The 16875-nt window shown below is 40.9% G+C and overlaps 1 protein-coding gene across 1 annotated transcript in view; it reads right to left on the reverse strand.

Annotated features, from left to right (window-relative positions):
- OCA2 (OCA2 melanosomal transmembrane protein) overlaps positions 1-16875 on the reverse strand; it is a 205010-nt gene that overhangs the window by 128003 nt on the left and 60132 nt on the right. Inside the window, exons 10-12 of the mRNA XM_015410957.1 lie at positions 5623-5694; positions 3940-4005; positions 2533-2589 (exon numbers count right to left, since the gene is read on the reverse strand). Coding sequence (XP_015266443.1) covers positions 2533-2589; positions 3940-4005; positions 5623-5694 — 195 coding nt within the window. The remainder of the gene's footprint in view (positions 1-2532; positions 2590-3939; positions 4006-5622; positions 5695-16875) is intronic.

The following is a 16875-nucleotide window of genomic DNA, read 5'->3' on the forward strand; positions in this document are numbered from 1 at the left end:
TTTATAAGATTATGCATGGGATAGAGCAAGAAGAGAAAGAGGTACTTTTCTCCCTTTCTCACAATATAAGAACTCGTGGGCACTCCATGAAATTGCTGAGCGGTCGGGTTAGAACAGATAAAAGGAAGTACTTCTTCACCCAAAGAGTGATTAACACATGGAATTCACTGCCACAGGAGGTGGTGGCGGCTACAAGCATGGACAGCTTCAAGAGGAAATTAGATAAGCATATGGAGCAGAGGTCCATCGGTGGCTATTGGCCACAAGGTATAGATAGGGACTCCGGGGCAAGTGATGCTCTATATTATTGGTACTTGGGGGGGTCAATAGTGTGAGGGCTCTTAGAGTCCTGGACCCACTGCTGGACCTCCTGATATCACTTGGTATTTTTGGCCACTGTGTGACAGAGTGTTGGACTGGATGGGCCGTTGGCCTGATCCAACATTGGCTTCTCTGATCTTCTTATGAAATACTACCTAGGGAAAGTGACTGTATAGAAAAATTGCTTTCTGCTTTCTATATCCACATGCCTTCTCATGTGATGTCTTTTTGATAACATGCTGTGTCTTGTTTCCTGTTGCAAGCCAAATGTTGGGGGCCCCATGGCCTCAATACCCATGTCATAAACCCACATTCTTTCACACTTCCATGCCAAAAGCCAGACCTCATGGCACCACTTTCTGGCTCACATGCGAATCATCACGTAGACGATGAAGCAGCTGGAGTTTGGGTGAGTTTAGGTCACCTGACTGCAGGCAGGGCTCCAAACGTCTAGCCTATCCCCACATGCAGCTATGACAACCAACAATTGGGCACACCCATGCCCACTTGTAATTGGCTGATGGCCACGCCTAATTGTGACTGGAATTGGGCTATAATTGATCAATCCCTATGGGAATGAGAGCTTGCTCTGGATGCTCTCTTGCTTAGCTCTTCCTTCTTCGTCTTGCTGCCTGTTTTATTGCACCTGGAAATGCTGCCTCATGAGAGACAAAGAGTTGCTTAGTGAACTGGAGCACATGGGTGCAAGGATGGGATTTCTCCTTAAAATCCCTTGGTATCCGGGACTGTGGATGTCCTGACTTGGTAACTATGAATTATTAATGTTAGTTAAGGCAAAGAGCCTTAGCCTTTGTTATTTTGTAATCTCTGGTAGTCTATGCTAATCTCTGTACTGAATAAAAACCCTTCTGATTGTTAAATGGTTTCTGATGTTGTACCTGAATTCTAAGTCTAAATCTTGTAGCCTAACGCTTCCAATACATGCTACCTTGGTAAGAGTGTGCATCTCTATATTGAGTTGCTAATGTGTTTTGTCCCAGATGCCAACTAAGGGTTTGGAATCTCTCCCTTAGGAAAGGCAGGGACTAGAGAAAAGAGGTTCTGGTAGCAAGTTGTTCTGAAAACCTGAGGGGGATAGACCATCTCGTGGTTTGTTGTTTAATGTACTGAAAAGTACAGGATTCCCTCCCATTCCTGGACTGGCTTGGGTGGGCAAAGACCTGTACAGTGACTCATTCTTAATGTTATATATTTGTAAATAATGTAAAATGTTGCAAATGTGTGCTATACAGATTCATGTACCAGGTAACTTGCAGGGAGGGTCCACATGACAACCTTTTTGCACTGCTCAGGGATCTCTTTGATTTATTATCATATGAGCAAAAATTACGGTTCCATACCACACAATTTAGCATTACATTCCCCTTAAAAAATCTTGCAATGCCTGCTCCTGAGGGCAAGATTGCCTACCAGGCATATGCCTACCCAGAATTAAAGTTCTCACAGCAAAGGTCCTGTAGTCCCTACACTTTTCTTTTTCATTCTCCCGTTTTTAGCCTAAATACTTAAAAGTATTTAGCATTTAAAAGTATTATGCCCCACCCATAACAGATTATAATTAACCATTTGTTTATTTATGAGAAAACCAACCTGCAACTAAGTTTGCTGCAAGGAGAAAAATCAAAGCAGCAGTAGTCCTGGGAAGTCTCAATATTGTTTTGACTACCCAGAGGCTAGTGCTGAAGTTGTGTTTTAAATTTAAAAAAATCAGATCTGAAAAACAGCCCAGGTAATACTAGAACACAACAGGTGGACAAAAGTGTCAGCCTAGATTTGACTGCATGCCAGTGTATATGTAGTGATCCATTCACTACCAATGTATAAAAGTAGTGTCTACTCTTAGTGATATTAATGGCTTTTAGGAACAGATGTTCTATGTACCATTAATTCCTTAGGTTAGCCTTTCTTATGGAATTCTGCACAAGCTCTTTAGCCATCACTTCTAAGTTCATTCCTCTAAAAGCTTCCTCAATCAATCAGTTAGAATTACATAATGAACACACTCATTTTTGCTGGGAAAGTCAGCAATGATCAAGGTACAAATGAGTACTGAAGCAAATAATTAACCTTGAGAGGAAGACTAAAGTGTGTTTTTATTTCTTCTCCAATGCAATATAGATACAGAGCATTTTTAAACTTGAATGATAAAATTGGATATAATTGCTTGCTTAGGAAAAAGAGCAAACTTACCTTGACTGCACAATAATCAAAAAATCCAGTTTCTGAGAAGATTGCAACTAAAAGCATCTATAGAAAATAAAAACTATTTTGCAATGAAAGCAGCCACTTTAACAAAAAAAAGAGAGTAAATAATGTGCTGTCTTCCTCCCTCTATCCCACCCAACCCCTTCATGCCTAAATACATTCCAGTTACAAGTTCAATAAAACCGTGTTCCAGTTTTTACGGAATTACCTCTGTAGTGCAATTGCTCACAATCTTCACTAGAAAAAAGATAGCAAGACGGGCCGAAGATACTACACACAGTGGGGAAAGGTGAGCCTCAAATCCCTTTCAATGTATTCAGTGTAAAAATCCATGCAATGCTAGCAGCATAGAGTGGTACCAAGGATCCACTCAGATCTGAGGTGTAGATGCAATAATGAGGAGGAGTACATTGAAGAACTGTTGAGCAAGAGCTATGGTTGCCAGTCTCTGGGTGGGGCCTGGAGATCTCCCAGAATTAAAACTGATCCCCAGACTACAGAGATTAGTTTTCCTAGAGAAAATGGCTGCTTTGGAGGGTGGCCTCTATAGCATTCCATCCTGCTGAGGTCCCTCCCATCCCCGGATCTTCAGGAATTCCCCTATCTGGTGTTGGCAACCCTAGTAAAAACAGTGTCCTACCACTCCACTAAGCCCTCCTCCATTTTAAGTGGCTCTTCTACATGAGGTGCCCACTGTAATGCAGAGTTCCAAAAGTATTTGCTGTAGGCAGCACCATCTTGTGCAAGATGATTATCCCCAAGATCAATGACATCTCTCTGGTATTTATGCTGCGTATCCTGATCTGTATTATGAAGGCATTTCTCTCAGTAAAACACCCAATGGACCCAGGCCCTGGAAGCTGCACATTTTGGAACTCAACACAGGATTGCTAGGTTTGGGTTATTCCATACTTCTTTACTACTTATGAGCATTTATTGACATAGCAGTTTAATGGTTATGAAGAGACAACTAGTAATCCATAAGTGAGTTTCCTAATTATGTATCCTGAGTCAGGCATGGGAAAACAACATTGGAAGAGGTTTAAAGGTATAGTCAATACCACTTTAAAAATTATGAAACAACTACTCCTTTTTTGTATCCCAAAAGAAATACAATTCTTAGAAAGTTGTCGGCAGCAACTTTCCGCATATCAGACTATTTTATGACATATTGAAGGAGACAATAACCCAGACCACCCAAAAGGTATTGGCCATTACAGATGACAACATCTGAAAATGACTTTTTGATATCCCAGTGATGTACCGTAATAACATAAAGGGAACTAACATTGTTACAGCTCCTCTCAAAAACAGCAAATGTGAACATTACCAGTATATTTTCTAAAAAATAATGTGAGAAGGCACAAGATATACATAAAGAGTTTTAATTACCATTCCAAAAAGTAATGCCAGAGTTTCAAAATCAATCCACTCCACTACTTTGACCAGGCTTGGCTTCTGCAATTAAAGACTGCAATTATCATTTAATCCCAAGGATCTCCTAACTAGTCTTTAGCTTTGAAAATACAAACTCAATTTTTACAAGGAAATTTCCTTTTTATGAAATTAATTAGTGTTTTTGCAAGGAGACCAAAGGAGGCACTTTTCTATGGACACCATAAAATGCTGACAACTTTAAGGGTTCGTTTATGGCATACCTACACTAAGCAATTTTTATTCTGTTGTTATTGTTCCACCTTTATAAAAATAGATAGAAATTGGATTACTGGTTTAAGGTGCCTTTCTGCTGATACAGTAATACTATACAACTTCTTCCATGGACTGTCTGGAAGGAGTTCATAGAAGAAAAATTTCAAAAGGTTAAGGGACAAAGGATAAAAATTTAAGACGTTTCAAACAAGTAAGTAGCTTTGACAGAAATCTGTCTTTTTGCTGCATAAAACACTTAATATAAGTTTCAGAACACAATAAATAACAAGGAAGAGAAGGAGCAAAAAGTACATGACTAGAAGAGCACAGTGATCCAACTTGTCAAATAAGAACCAGCTCTGTTTATCTGGGATGGGTGACTGTAGGCCAGTTTTTGTTCATCCAGACTCTTGTGTCAAAACGGAAGGGAGGGAAAATTATAAAAAAAAATAAAAGGAAAAAAGGAAAATAAAATGCCAAATAAAGACCAACTTGTCAAATAAGAACCAGCTCTGTATATCTGCGATGGGTGACTGTAGACCAGTTTTTTTCATCCAGACTCTTGTGTCAAAAAGGAAGGGAGGGAAAATTATAAAAAAAAATAAAAGGAAAAAAGGAAAATAAAATGCCAAATAAAGAAAAAAATCCATTTCTTATTGAGGGAATGGGACCAAGTCGGGATATTTAAGAGTCCAATCAGATGGCTCTTTAGATCCGTGTGAGGCACGATTGCCTCACGGATCTAAAGGTAATGTCCAGACACAAACATCTGGGAAATGTCCCTCTTCCGTGGGCATCCCGTTTTGCCGCACTTTGAAGCCGTACTTAAAAGATAGCACTTTAAATGTGGGGTTTTCGGTTACCTGCGGGACAACTGAGGACTTTCACCCGTCTGACCTTTCCACCAGCGTGCAATCCTCCCGTCGGGGTGGTCTGATGTCAGACCATCCCAAGCGGGCACCATTTTTAAAAAATCTCTTCACATGGGCAGATCAACAAGGACATGCTGTCACGTCTATGTGCATGCGCAAAATGTTTTTTTAAAAAAAAAACACCACGCACCTCCTTCAAGGATGCACTGTGACACCTATACGCATGCACAAAAAGTTTTTTTTTTTTTTTAAAAAAAAACCCACCACGCATGCCTCCTTCAGTGGACGCCATCTTGACAATCCACAACGGAGGCAGCGCGCGGTAAGGCGATTCACCAGGGTGATGTCTGGTCGTGCTATGACGTATTTAAAAGTTTGGGATAAAATTCAAGGTGGCATAATGACGGGATTAACTGCTCGTCTAAGTGCTAAAGTTCAGACCCTATTGTTACTAAAGTTGTTCTATTGCTGCCATTTCCTTGACTGAGTATCAATGCTGAGAACCAACTAAAAAGCTATCAAAACAAAAAGAATCAAGACTTTTTGTACTTACATCTCCAATTACAGCCAGTGTAGCTAAGGCAGCCAGGGACCCCAGCATCGCAGCTAAAGTTCTATGAACAATCTACAACAAAAAACACATGGAGTTCCAAAGTTCAGTTGGACAATCAGCCTTGCCACCTTCCAACCCTTTTCCAATATTACATAAAGATGCTTCTCTGTTAGACTCTTGAACCTTTGTTAGATCAGAACAGCAGCAAACCAGGCTGCCTGAGGAAAATGGAGGCCTTCAAGGCAAATATTGACAAACACCTACTAGGATGCCTGTAATTCTTATAGCTGATGTTTCTTTTTGCTAAAACTGAACTCTCACTTGGCTTGCTTACTGGGCCTGTTAATAGCTTTTAAAATAGTTATTCAACACTCGGGGGAAGTGTTCTTTAAGATGACAGAAGTCATCTTAAATAAATAATAATGCACAAGAAAAAAATAAAATGATCACATAACTTTAAACAGCAATAGCTGTTTTAATGAGCGAAGACAGTAACAGAATACTTAAGACCCAGGAAACTTTGAATTAAAAAGAATTCTTACTTTTCAGACCAATTTAAAGTCTAAACTGCAGAATAGTGGTGACTGGGTTCCCTAGACTTCCTTGTACTGGACGGCATGATTGTTAATCAGCAGGAGTCTTTTCCTAGAAAAAGAGCTGCAGGAGCTCATTAGCATATGGTATGCTAATGAGCTACTTGGCTATTAGCATAATAGCTCATTAGCATATGCAACACCCCCTGACATCACTCCCACTGATGTCAGAAGGGGAAGCAAAAGGGGGGAAGGCATATTCAAAAGCCTCCCCTTCCCTTCCCCAAGCCGGGGGGGGGGGGAAGCGAAGAGAGAAGAGGCTCCAGCGCTGGCCCGGGGAGGCAGCAGGGGGCCGCAGCGCAGGGAGCTGGGGGTGGGGCCTGCCACCACTGCCATTTGTTCCAGCGCCTGGGCTCCCAGAGCGGTGCTCCAGCACGCTCTGGCCCCAAAAGACCCCTGTTAATCAGAAAAAAACATAATAAAAGCATTGTTCAGAATGCAAATAGAGAAGAGGACTGCCACTATATTTAGGAGGAGGAAAGGGCTTGGAAAAGCCAAAATTCTGACTGAGGAAAACCTGAACAAGTATTACATGCTAATACAAAAGCAGTTTCTGATAAAGGACAATTCTAAATGGGGGTTCTTAGTAGGAAACAAAAGAGGGGGAAATGGGCAATACTGCAGAAGTGTTGGGTAGCTAAAACTGAACACTGAAATGTGAAGTATGAGCTTCTTCAATTCAAAGGAAGGCTTTTCCACATCTCATTCCCCCCCCCATCTAGCTCTGAATTGCTTAGGTTTATCCCCTGATTTCTCCGTGCATTTTTGTGTCTTGAGGCCACTTTTACTCTGATCTTTCTGGATGCCAATTCTGAGTTGGCTTTTTCCTTGTGCATAATGTTTCTGTTTTCTTCGTCCGTCCCACTCTCACCCACCTCCAGCCCACTTTTTGATAACTGGACAGTCATTGTCAACACACTCTCTCCCTTCCCCCCTTCCCATCCTGAGGATGAGTAGATTTGTTTTCATTTTTTTTAAATGAAAAGCACACTAAAATATTGATATTTTACATAATAACGGTAGGTTTAGCAGGTTCTCTGAATTCTCACCTTTCAGTTTGTTTTTTAAAAAGTAAGTCTCTAGCCATTTTCCTAGAGAAGATATGCCCTTTTCTTTATCTCTGTGAGGCAAGCAGATAAAGACTTACTTTTTTAAAACGAAAGTTGAGAATACAGAGAACCTGCTGAATACATCATTACAATGCTATACTGATGTATCAATATTTTAGTGCCTTTTTAAAGAAACGTAGCCATTATATTGATATATCAATATAAACATACACAAAAAAATAGAAGGGGGGATGCTGTGACACAACTAATGATACCACCGATGACTACAGCACCCTTCCTTGAAAATCATGATTATTTAATGCATATACAGAAAAAAATAAACTGCCTCCATAACTGAAAATGCAGAGGGAGGGCAGACGTGCCAAAGAACCATGCCCAAACCCATTCCAATGGTTGTGGATCAAGTACCAAGAAAATCAGAAGCCAAGTTTGTGGAAAAGCCCAATGACAGGAAAGAGGAGTGACCTGAATTTATCGGTCACACCTACAGGGAAGTGTGTGGTCTGTCCCCATACCAGAAGAATCTGCATCTTCCCGCATTAAGGGATATAGTTATTCTCTCCACTGGGCAAATCTTGAAGCAGTGGGGAGAAGTTACACCAGTCCTACTTCCTGCCTCACAGCTTCTGAAGCTGTATGAAGTTGCTCAATCCTCAAAATAATATTTTCCTTCCAAACATCTCAAAGCACATTCAAAAGGTGAAAGAAATATGTTAATGTCTTGGAGAGTGTATTAAATTGTTACATTCAGGATCCTGTCTTATTTCTCACAGTGGGAATTTAAAAACAGAACTTCAGTTTGGTTGCAACTCGATAACCCTGCTGCAGATGTTCCTGTCATAAAACAAAGATAACACATTTCTTGGAATTTTCATTACTTTGCCACATTTTGTAAATATCTGAGAAGGAGGAAGATAAAATGTCTCAATAAATTGTATGGTGTTTAAATGCCCTGGAACTGACTTGCTTACACTATGTCCAGGAGATGGTTTCCACAAATTGAATCATTTTTGACCATGAAATATGTAATCTCATTAAACAAAATGCAATTGTGGAAGGTTTAATATAATTGAAAGAACTTACTGTTATCAGTGAATTGCCCTCAAATGAGTTAGAATGTTTAAAATATTACTCAGAGGAAAGTCAGATTTATTTCTGATCAAAGTATCATTTCACAAAATCTCATTCACTGCTAATTTCATTAGAATGGCACTGGCTGAACAGAAAGTAATAAAAGCAACCTCTGGGCTCCACTCTGTTTACTGCTATCATATCAGGAAGAAGTCTGAGCAGCATTATGTTAGAACACGGGTCATGCCCCAAAAAAATAAGTAAATAAAACAAGCAGTTTCATGTAAAAAGAAGGGTAAGGAAGGAATTGAATTTCATACAGAAAAGGCTGAACTCTTCCCACTCTCCCCCCCCTCCATCCCCAGAGCCCCCACACTGTCTCACAGCTGTTTTTTACCCTCACATCTCCAATTAAAAGAATCCCAGACCTGGGAACAAGGTTTCTGTGCCTGAGGCCCTAGAATTATACTGTTGTCAAAGGACACAATATTGGGCTAGGTGGATTAAATATCTGACTTTGTATAGGGAGATGGATGTGAAGGGTATGATTGATAAGCCAACTGACAGGCCTCAAGGGGAAGGATATGGCAATTGGAGATCAAGTTGCAATTTATTGCAATACTACTTATTTATTTAGATATTTATATCCCAGTATTCTCCCTAATGGGGACTCAAAGGAACTAACATCATTTTCCAATCCTACCTTTAACTCTCACAAAAGGTAGGTTAGGCTGAAAGAGAGTGACAGGCTCAATAAGGTCATCCAGCAAGCTTCCATGTCAAAGTGGGGACTCAAACCTGTGTCTCCCAGATCCAATACTCTAATCAGTATACCATGCTGGTGTAACCTAAGAAGCACTATTTCTAACAGACTGAACAGAATAGGGTTGCCAGCTTATGGCTGGTAACTGGTGGGAGAAAGTAATCACACCAATGCCATGACATCATTTCCAGCAGGACCTCAAAGTGATGTCATTGCTCCAGGAGATGCTCTAGCATTTGTCTAAAATTCTATGGTTTAACCATAGATCTTGGGGTGATTACTAAAGTGTCATCTGATATAATGACATCACTTCCTTGTCATGCCAGAAGTAAAGTCATAACGTTGATATTATGCTGCTCCCCTCCCCTCTTTTCCCCAACATTTTCTCCAGCTGAGTCGTGGTAGGTAAAACAGCAGATGTTAGAAGAGCAGGAGACCCAGTCTCATTGGAACAGTGATTAGCTGGGCACAAAAGTTCTATGTAAACAGCTTTGCCATCTAGTATGGCTCTCCATTAAAAGAAACCCTACAAATCAAAAGGTATATTAAAAAATAAATGCTGTTTCAGAAAGCTACCCTATTGATCCCTTATGTGTAATGCAGGGTTGATGGTTAATATAAAAGTGGGCCTATTCTAAAACATCTTTTCAAAACATCATTTGAAAGAATGCCACACCTGCAGAAGATGACAGTGATCTGACCTATAGAATAAACCTTCTTTTGTTTCACAACATCTAAAAGTGAACAACTGGTGTAAGCCTTCACAACAGCAGCAACACAATCTTGAAAGCCCTCACAGTCAAAGTTCGTTTTTCAGAGTAGCTTTGCAGCATTTTTATTACAATTTCGGTACAAAAAAAATTATTAAGTCTTGTTCACAAAGTAAAGGCATTATATATTTTCAATAGTATTTAAAAAAAAAACAGTTTCATTGCATTTTCTTCAAACTACATTAAATGATATTTCACTAAAACAACCAGTGCAAACTTTTCATAAAAGATTTCAGAAGAGAACTGCAAAATGACTTCAATGGATTGCAATTATAAATGGTGACTGGGACCCAAAAGGCTTATCTATAGCAATTGTGCATTTCCACAAAACTATTTATTTTTATTTACGTCAGTTTTTATACTGCTTCTTTTAAAGATCTCAAAGCAATTTACAACAATGTATGATTTCATCAATCAAAACATGTAGAAAAACAGCATAGTAACTGGTTTTTCCTTCTGGCTATCAACATTGCAGCTATCAACATTGCCTTGGGGGGTGTTATGGAAATCCCCAAATCAGAGAAATAGATTTTGGGGCCGTGCAAGGGGCTGTACTGGGTAGGGGAGCCATGGAAGCATCAACGTACATGCAGAAGCTCACACTTTTGAATTATTGTCCCCACTCAAGACACAGAGGTTGGAATAACTATGGGCATGACTTTAATATATGCATCTCCACTGCAGCAGCCAAACAATTAATCCTTCAAGCTGCCAGTAGAAATATCCTTTCTAACAAAGTTGGAAACGTTCTCCAGCTATTCATTTTGCTCAGGCAACATCTCCAGTCTCCAAGCCTCAGTTCAGTACTCAGACTGCTCTCAGCTCTTACACTGTATGGAAAGAGCTCTGTCATCATAAATCAATACACCTCAGTGTTAAGCCAGGGTAACAACAAACTTCTAGAGCCCTAGAGATGGCTCCCAACCCCAGTTCCCATGAGCCAGTAAGCTACAAAAGCCCCCTTCACAACATCGATATCTCAGGGTTCTTACCAGATGTTCCCTATTTTTGTTGGCCTTACACTTTCACCAAACCAGCCATTGCTGCTAACTACAAAATAGCACAGCCCTCTTACAGGTCTGATAAAGTTATACAGCATCCCTTAGTGGAGGGACATTGGGTCTGCTTTGTAAGCAGAAGAATCCAAGTTCAATCCTTGACATATCCCATTATCAAGCACAGCCAGGTGATGTGAAACATCACTACTTGACACTTCTGAGTACTGACTGTTGCAGACTAATAGAATGACTTCATGTAAGGCAGCATTGTGTGTTCATGGAGACATGAACCCCGTCATTCCTAAAGAGATTGTTATAAGGAGAGGGCATAAACAAACAGTTGTGCTCTTAACAAAGGCTTTATTGAACTGCCAGAGAGGCTGGACACTGTTCCCTTAGAACCCTTCCCCTAGCAACAGTAACTGCTTACAGAGTCCCATTTATCATGATATACAGGTGAGGCATGGAATCCCTGAAGCTCTGGAAGGGGATAAAAACAGTTTTCTGTAGCTCCCTATTACATTTTGCCTTGTCCTTTCCATACTTTTAGGGTCCTCTGCCCCACTGCAACCACAGCAGTATAACAACTTGGTTTATAAAACTGTGATCCCTGGAACAGTAGAATCCTGTCTTTCCTATCATTCCCTGCCCCCTCCTCAAAAAAACCCTTATGTGATTAAAAACCCTGGTGTACAGGGCTTGCTTCCCGGTGTTCAGCTGACTCAACAGCTAACCTACACATACTCTGAAACAATTGGCTGGGCAGATATGGATGATTAAGATGCCCTGCCTCTGTCTTTACCCTTCTAAGGGATAGAAGCAATCATAACTACCTCTCATGATGCCCCAAAATTTTATTTACTCTCTCAGAATTTATCTGGACTTGTGCCACCTGGGCATCAGTCTCCTCTGGTTCTCTTTTTATTGATCAGGTTAGAAGAAGCCTCACCCCTATGAAAACCCAGAGACTCATCATTTCCCCAAGATCTTCTGAGTGAGAGCAAGAAAATACAGCTGACATTTGTTGTAGGGTTGGATTCAGAATATATATAAAGCTCTTTGGTAGGCTCTGATAGGTTTTCAGGAATGATTCTTGTAAAATTCATAGATCAAAGGTAAGACGTGCCTTGTAAAAAAATTGATCAACAATCCAAATTGATAGTGGTCCCCACACATAAAGTAATGCCTTACAGAAAAAAATTAGAGCATCCTTTTTATCTTTAATGTGTTTTCTGATGCTTCTGGATAAGTGATGCATTGGATCAAACAACTTTTGTCCATCCATCTTTCTTTCTAACAATGATAAAGAGCCACTGAAAAATTGTCTCTCAGTGACTTTGATGTAGTGTTTCAAATGCACGTAAAGCCATATCTTATCAGTTTTATTCTCAAGAATTTGTTCTCAGGACATTGCATTTTTCCAGCAAGCAATTCATTTCTAATTGATAAGAACTGCAATTCTCCAGTATTAGAGATTTACCATGAGAATGCCTGGCTTTCTACAGTCACTATTAAACACTAAAGTATGTTTCATTTTAAGCAGTCAATTATTTTTTTAGCTAGGCAGAAAAGTACATAAGTGTTAAGCTTAACATTATCCTGTAACAGTTATGATAGTAACCTGGAAGTTCTGCAAGAGAAGTTGCACACTCAATTCTCTAGTCCCTCCCCATTTCTCAGTTCTACAATCCATCAGTAAACACTTTGGATCACCAAAACATCATCTTTTAGGACTTCCCTGAATGGCTTTCCATCACTACAAATTAAATCTCTATTCAGGCTCCGGTCACACGAGAAGTTTTGGGCCGGGAGAGGGACGGATCGGGAGCAGAGCAAACGGGTGCAATCCCACCGCAACTGATGGGAAGCGTTGCGCACCCGTCCCCGATCCGGTCCTCCCACCCAAAATGCCGCGGCAAAAATAAACCACCTACCGAGGTGGTTCTTCTGGCAAGTCCGCATCAAGGCCGGCCGTGGGATCACCGGCGGGTCCTTCCGCCGGCGCATCCCCGGCTCCTGGCCAAACTGCGCATGCTCAGACATGTGCAGCTTGGCAGCCTTCCCCTCCCGACCGTGGCTTCCTCCCCGGCATCTGATCGTGCCGGGGAGCAACGGCGCCGCGGCTCAGGGGATCCATGGGATCCCGCCGTGGCGTCTCTATTTTGGTGCGGCTCTGATTAGCCGCACTTTGCCCGGGTTTTTTTCTGCCGTGTGGCAGGGACCTCAGTAAACTGAAAAATGGGAAAGCCTCAAGTCCTGACAGTCTTCCTCCTAAATTATTTAAGAAACATCTGGAATGGTGGGCCTCTCCCTTAGCTACCCTCTTTACTCTCATTGACAAAACCAGACCTCGAATCCTGGACTAAGGCTATAGTAGTTCCAATTTTTTTAAAAGGAGACCCTAAAAATCCTGGGAATTATTCCCCAATAAACCTTCTATCAATTGTTGACAAACTGTAGGCAAACCACCTGCTGGACAAACTATCCTCTTGGCTTTGTGAGTGAAAAGTTTTGGGCCTTTAGCAGATTGGGTTCTGCTCTGATAGATCCATGCTTGATCATTGTTTTTCATTTGCCCATTTAGCAGAAAAATATGGAGGTCCTGGGGGGCGAGAATAGTACTGTAGCTTTTATCAACTTGGAGGACTTTGACTCGATATACAGAAGTTTACTGTGGAGCAAATTGGATAAGGTTCTCAAGGACAAAAGACTACTCTTTTTTATTTACAATCTGTATTCTTTAACTAGCTGCCAGGTATGTTACAGTGGGCAGTGTGATTTAACTGGTGAGAACTCCACCAAACAGGTGGTCGAACAAGGATGTGTATTGGCCCCTTACTTCTTCAATCTCTTTATGAATGACCTAGTGCCAAGCTTGAGGACTATGGATGGCCATTTTCCTACACTTGGCCCTCACTGTATTCCCTCTTCTGCTCTACATAGGCAATGCCGTGGTGCTATCCCACATCAAATTCGGCCTCAAGTGCCTTTTGACTACATTTGTAGAGTATTGTGATTCCAACCTACCCCTTGTCAATCTTGAAAAACTGAAAATCATGGTCCTTTTCCAACACTTGGAGATGTACCCCTTGATTTGATCTACATGCTCAGGAGATATCAAGCCTTTTGCTTTCTGTGCCAGAGGTTAAAGGATAGTGATAGGCAGTCCCCTGTATGCAGTAGCAAATAGAACTTGCTCTCTCGTGGCCTTACATATTGCCCCTGACTACGGGACTTTGGCTGAATTTTTTTCCATCAGAGCTCCTCAAATCCACTGAGTCTTCAAGGTAGCTAGGTTTGACATGTAGCCTACTGAAGTTCTCTAAGGCAGATATTCATGGATGCCTCATGCCAAAAGGCTCTACCAATGTCAGGATAAGGTCCCTGAAACCAGATCTCATGTTTTACTCTACTACCACTGTCATCTTGAGCAGAGGAATCTTTTAATTAGCCCTCTTTGTAATTTTATCAGTCACCCAGACAAGTTGCTTGTCTCTTACCTTTCATCTGATCAAAATTCCTTTATTACTGAGATCACAGGAACAAACTAGAAAAAAATCCAGATAACTTATACTATATTAGTTATGCCAACTTCCCAACCCTTTCTAACCTTATTCTACTATTTCATGTATGATTGTAAGTAATGCCTAATAAGGGTTCTGACTGACAGAAGTTGTCAAAATTATTTGAAAATTTGATTTGGTGAGATAAAGTAACTCAGATGACAGTTCAAAAGCAAAAAAATATATACAAAACATTTTTGGTTTTGGTTAAACTTTTTCAGGCTCTCTGTAAAGTACAGGGTTCACACATGGAGACTCATACTACGACATGCTACTAGACGCGTTTATTGTACTTCACAACAAGACAGAGAAAACGGCCCGGGAAGGGCCAACTATATACACTCCACCCGGGCACACCCACAGTTCCATTGGGGGGTTTGCATTTCCCTCCAAGGTCCTACTGGAGGACTCAGGGATCCTTGGTCCCTATTGTGTTTGGAACCAAGCTAAGGACTAAGGCCGCAGACCCCTAGTGGTGGTCCGCGGACATAACACTCTCATCTCAAAGAAACATTATTACCAAGAAAGTGATCTCAGATACCTGTATTTCTTAAGAATAGTTTTTTATACCCTGCTTTTCACTACCCTAGGGAGTCTCAGAGCAGCTTACAATCACATTCCTTTTCTCTACCACAACAGACACCTTGTGAGCTAGGTAAGGCTGAGAAAGTTCTGACAGAACTGTGACTGGCCCAAGGTCACCCAGCAGGCTTCATATGGAAAAGTGGGGAATCAAACCCAGTTCTGCAAATTAAAATCCACCACTCTTAACTACTACACCACACTGATTCTCTCTTAAAGTCTGTCCTACTTTTAAGAACTATAATAAATGCAGAGGTCACCAGAAAGGAATAAATTAGTTAATGATAGAAAAATCAATGAAAACCTTTACAGCATATAATATCTGATGTAGTTTCAACTAGAAGACTGGTTTGTGGCTAGGGTAAAGCTGAGGCCTTTTACATAAGATAAGAAGAGCCCTGCTGGATCAGACTAGTGGTCCATCTAGCCCAGCATTCTGTCTCACACAATGGCCAACAATAGGGCATAGAAGTTGTGATTTTCCCCTGTCTCTGGGATTCAGAGGTTTAGTGCCTTCGAAAGTGGAGGTTCCCCTCAATCACCGTTGCTAGCAGCCATTGATAAACCTATCCTCCATGACCCTTCATGAATTTATCTAATCCCCTTTTAAAGCAGTTTATTCTGGTCGTCATCACTACATCCTCTGGCAGCATGTGTGCATGTTCTCATGGGATTTTCCTGTCCATGTATGTGGCTGCAGAAATAGATGCAACTCTCAAGCCGTTCCAAAGTCACCTACTTGATAAGACAGATGTCAGGATGGTTTGAGACTGAGCAAATGCCTTCACCATGCCAATAGCTCAGTGAAAATAGTGAAATATTAAGGGATGACAAAGACAAAACTATTTAATTACTTTTTTGTACCCATCTTTGCCCAAAGAGAAACTGTGTGCAACCTAGCAACAAAGTATGAATGGTGAGAGGACAGATCTGTAGCTCAAGACTGATTTTTTTTTTAAAGAAGAGTTGATTGGACAATATTAGTGACCTTAAATAAGTTCACGTCTTCCTGGCTAGAACTTTTGCTTCTTATTTTTAAAAAATTCTGGTGGTCTGCCAAAACTGGAGGTGGGCAAGCATTGTCCTCATTTTATTTTCAGAAAAATGGTCTTGCATTCAGGGTCGTCTTTCTTATGGATCAATACAATAATAGTTGCACTGCACGATGCACTAGTGAGACCTCATCTGTGTACTGTGTCCAGTTCTGTGCATTACACTTTAAGATATAGACAAATTACAGCAGGTTCTGCAAAGAACAGCAAATTGGGAGTCTGGAAAATAAGTCCTGCAAAGCAAGGTTGGAGGAATGGGATATGATTAGCCTAGAGAACAGAGGAGAGACCAGGGTAATTATTTGCATATATATGATGGCCACTTGTACAGAAGGAAAACATTATTTGCTGCTCCAGAGGCCAAAACTAGATCTAATGGGACTGAGTTACAGGAAGGTGATTCAGGTGAAAAACTAGAAGAATGGTGAAAGCAGTTTGACAATGGACCCAGCTACCACTGAGTGAGGAGGATTCTCTCTTGCTGGGACTTCAAGCAGAAGCTGAACAGCCATCTATCCAAAATGGTTCAGCTATGAATTTCCTGCATTGAGCAAAGTGCTGGGCAGCTGTAAGACTCCTTTCTTGGATGAACTTGATGCCTAAATTCAAAAGCAATAATAGCATAATCCCTTTCAGGGGAGCCTAATTGGCATTCAGAATTTGATGTTACTGTCACAGTTGTGGGGTGACCTTTTTCTGGAAGAAGAGAAGATTACACTTTTTTTTTCCTAACGTATGGGTGAGGTGTCCACAGGTGTCCACAGCTATGCAAGACTATCCTGATTGCCTCC

Source organism: Gekko japonicus, unplaced genomic scaffold, assembly GCF_001447785.1.
Source record: "Gekko japonicus isolate JY-2015 unplaced genomic scaffold, Gekko_japonicus_V1.1 scaffold244, whole genome shotgun sequence".
NCBI lineage: Eukaryota > Metazoa > Chordata > Lepidosauria > Squamata > Gekkonidae > Gekko > Gekko japonicus.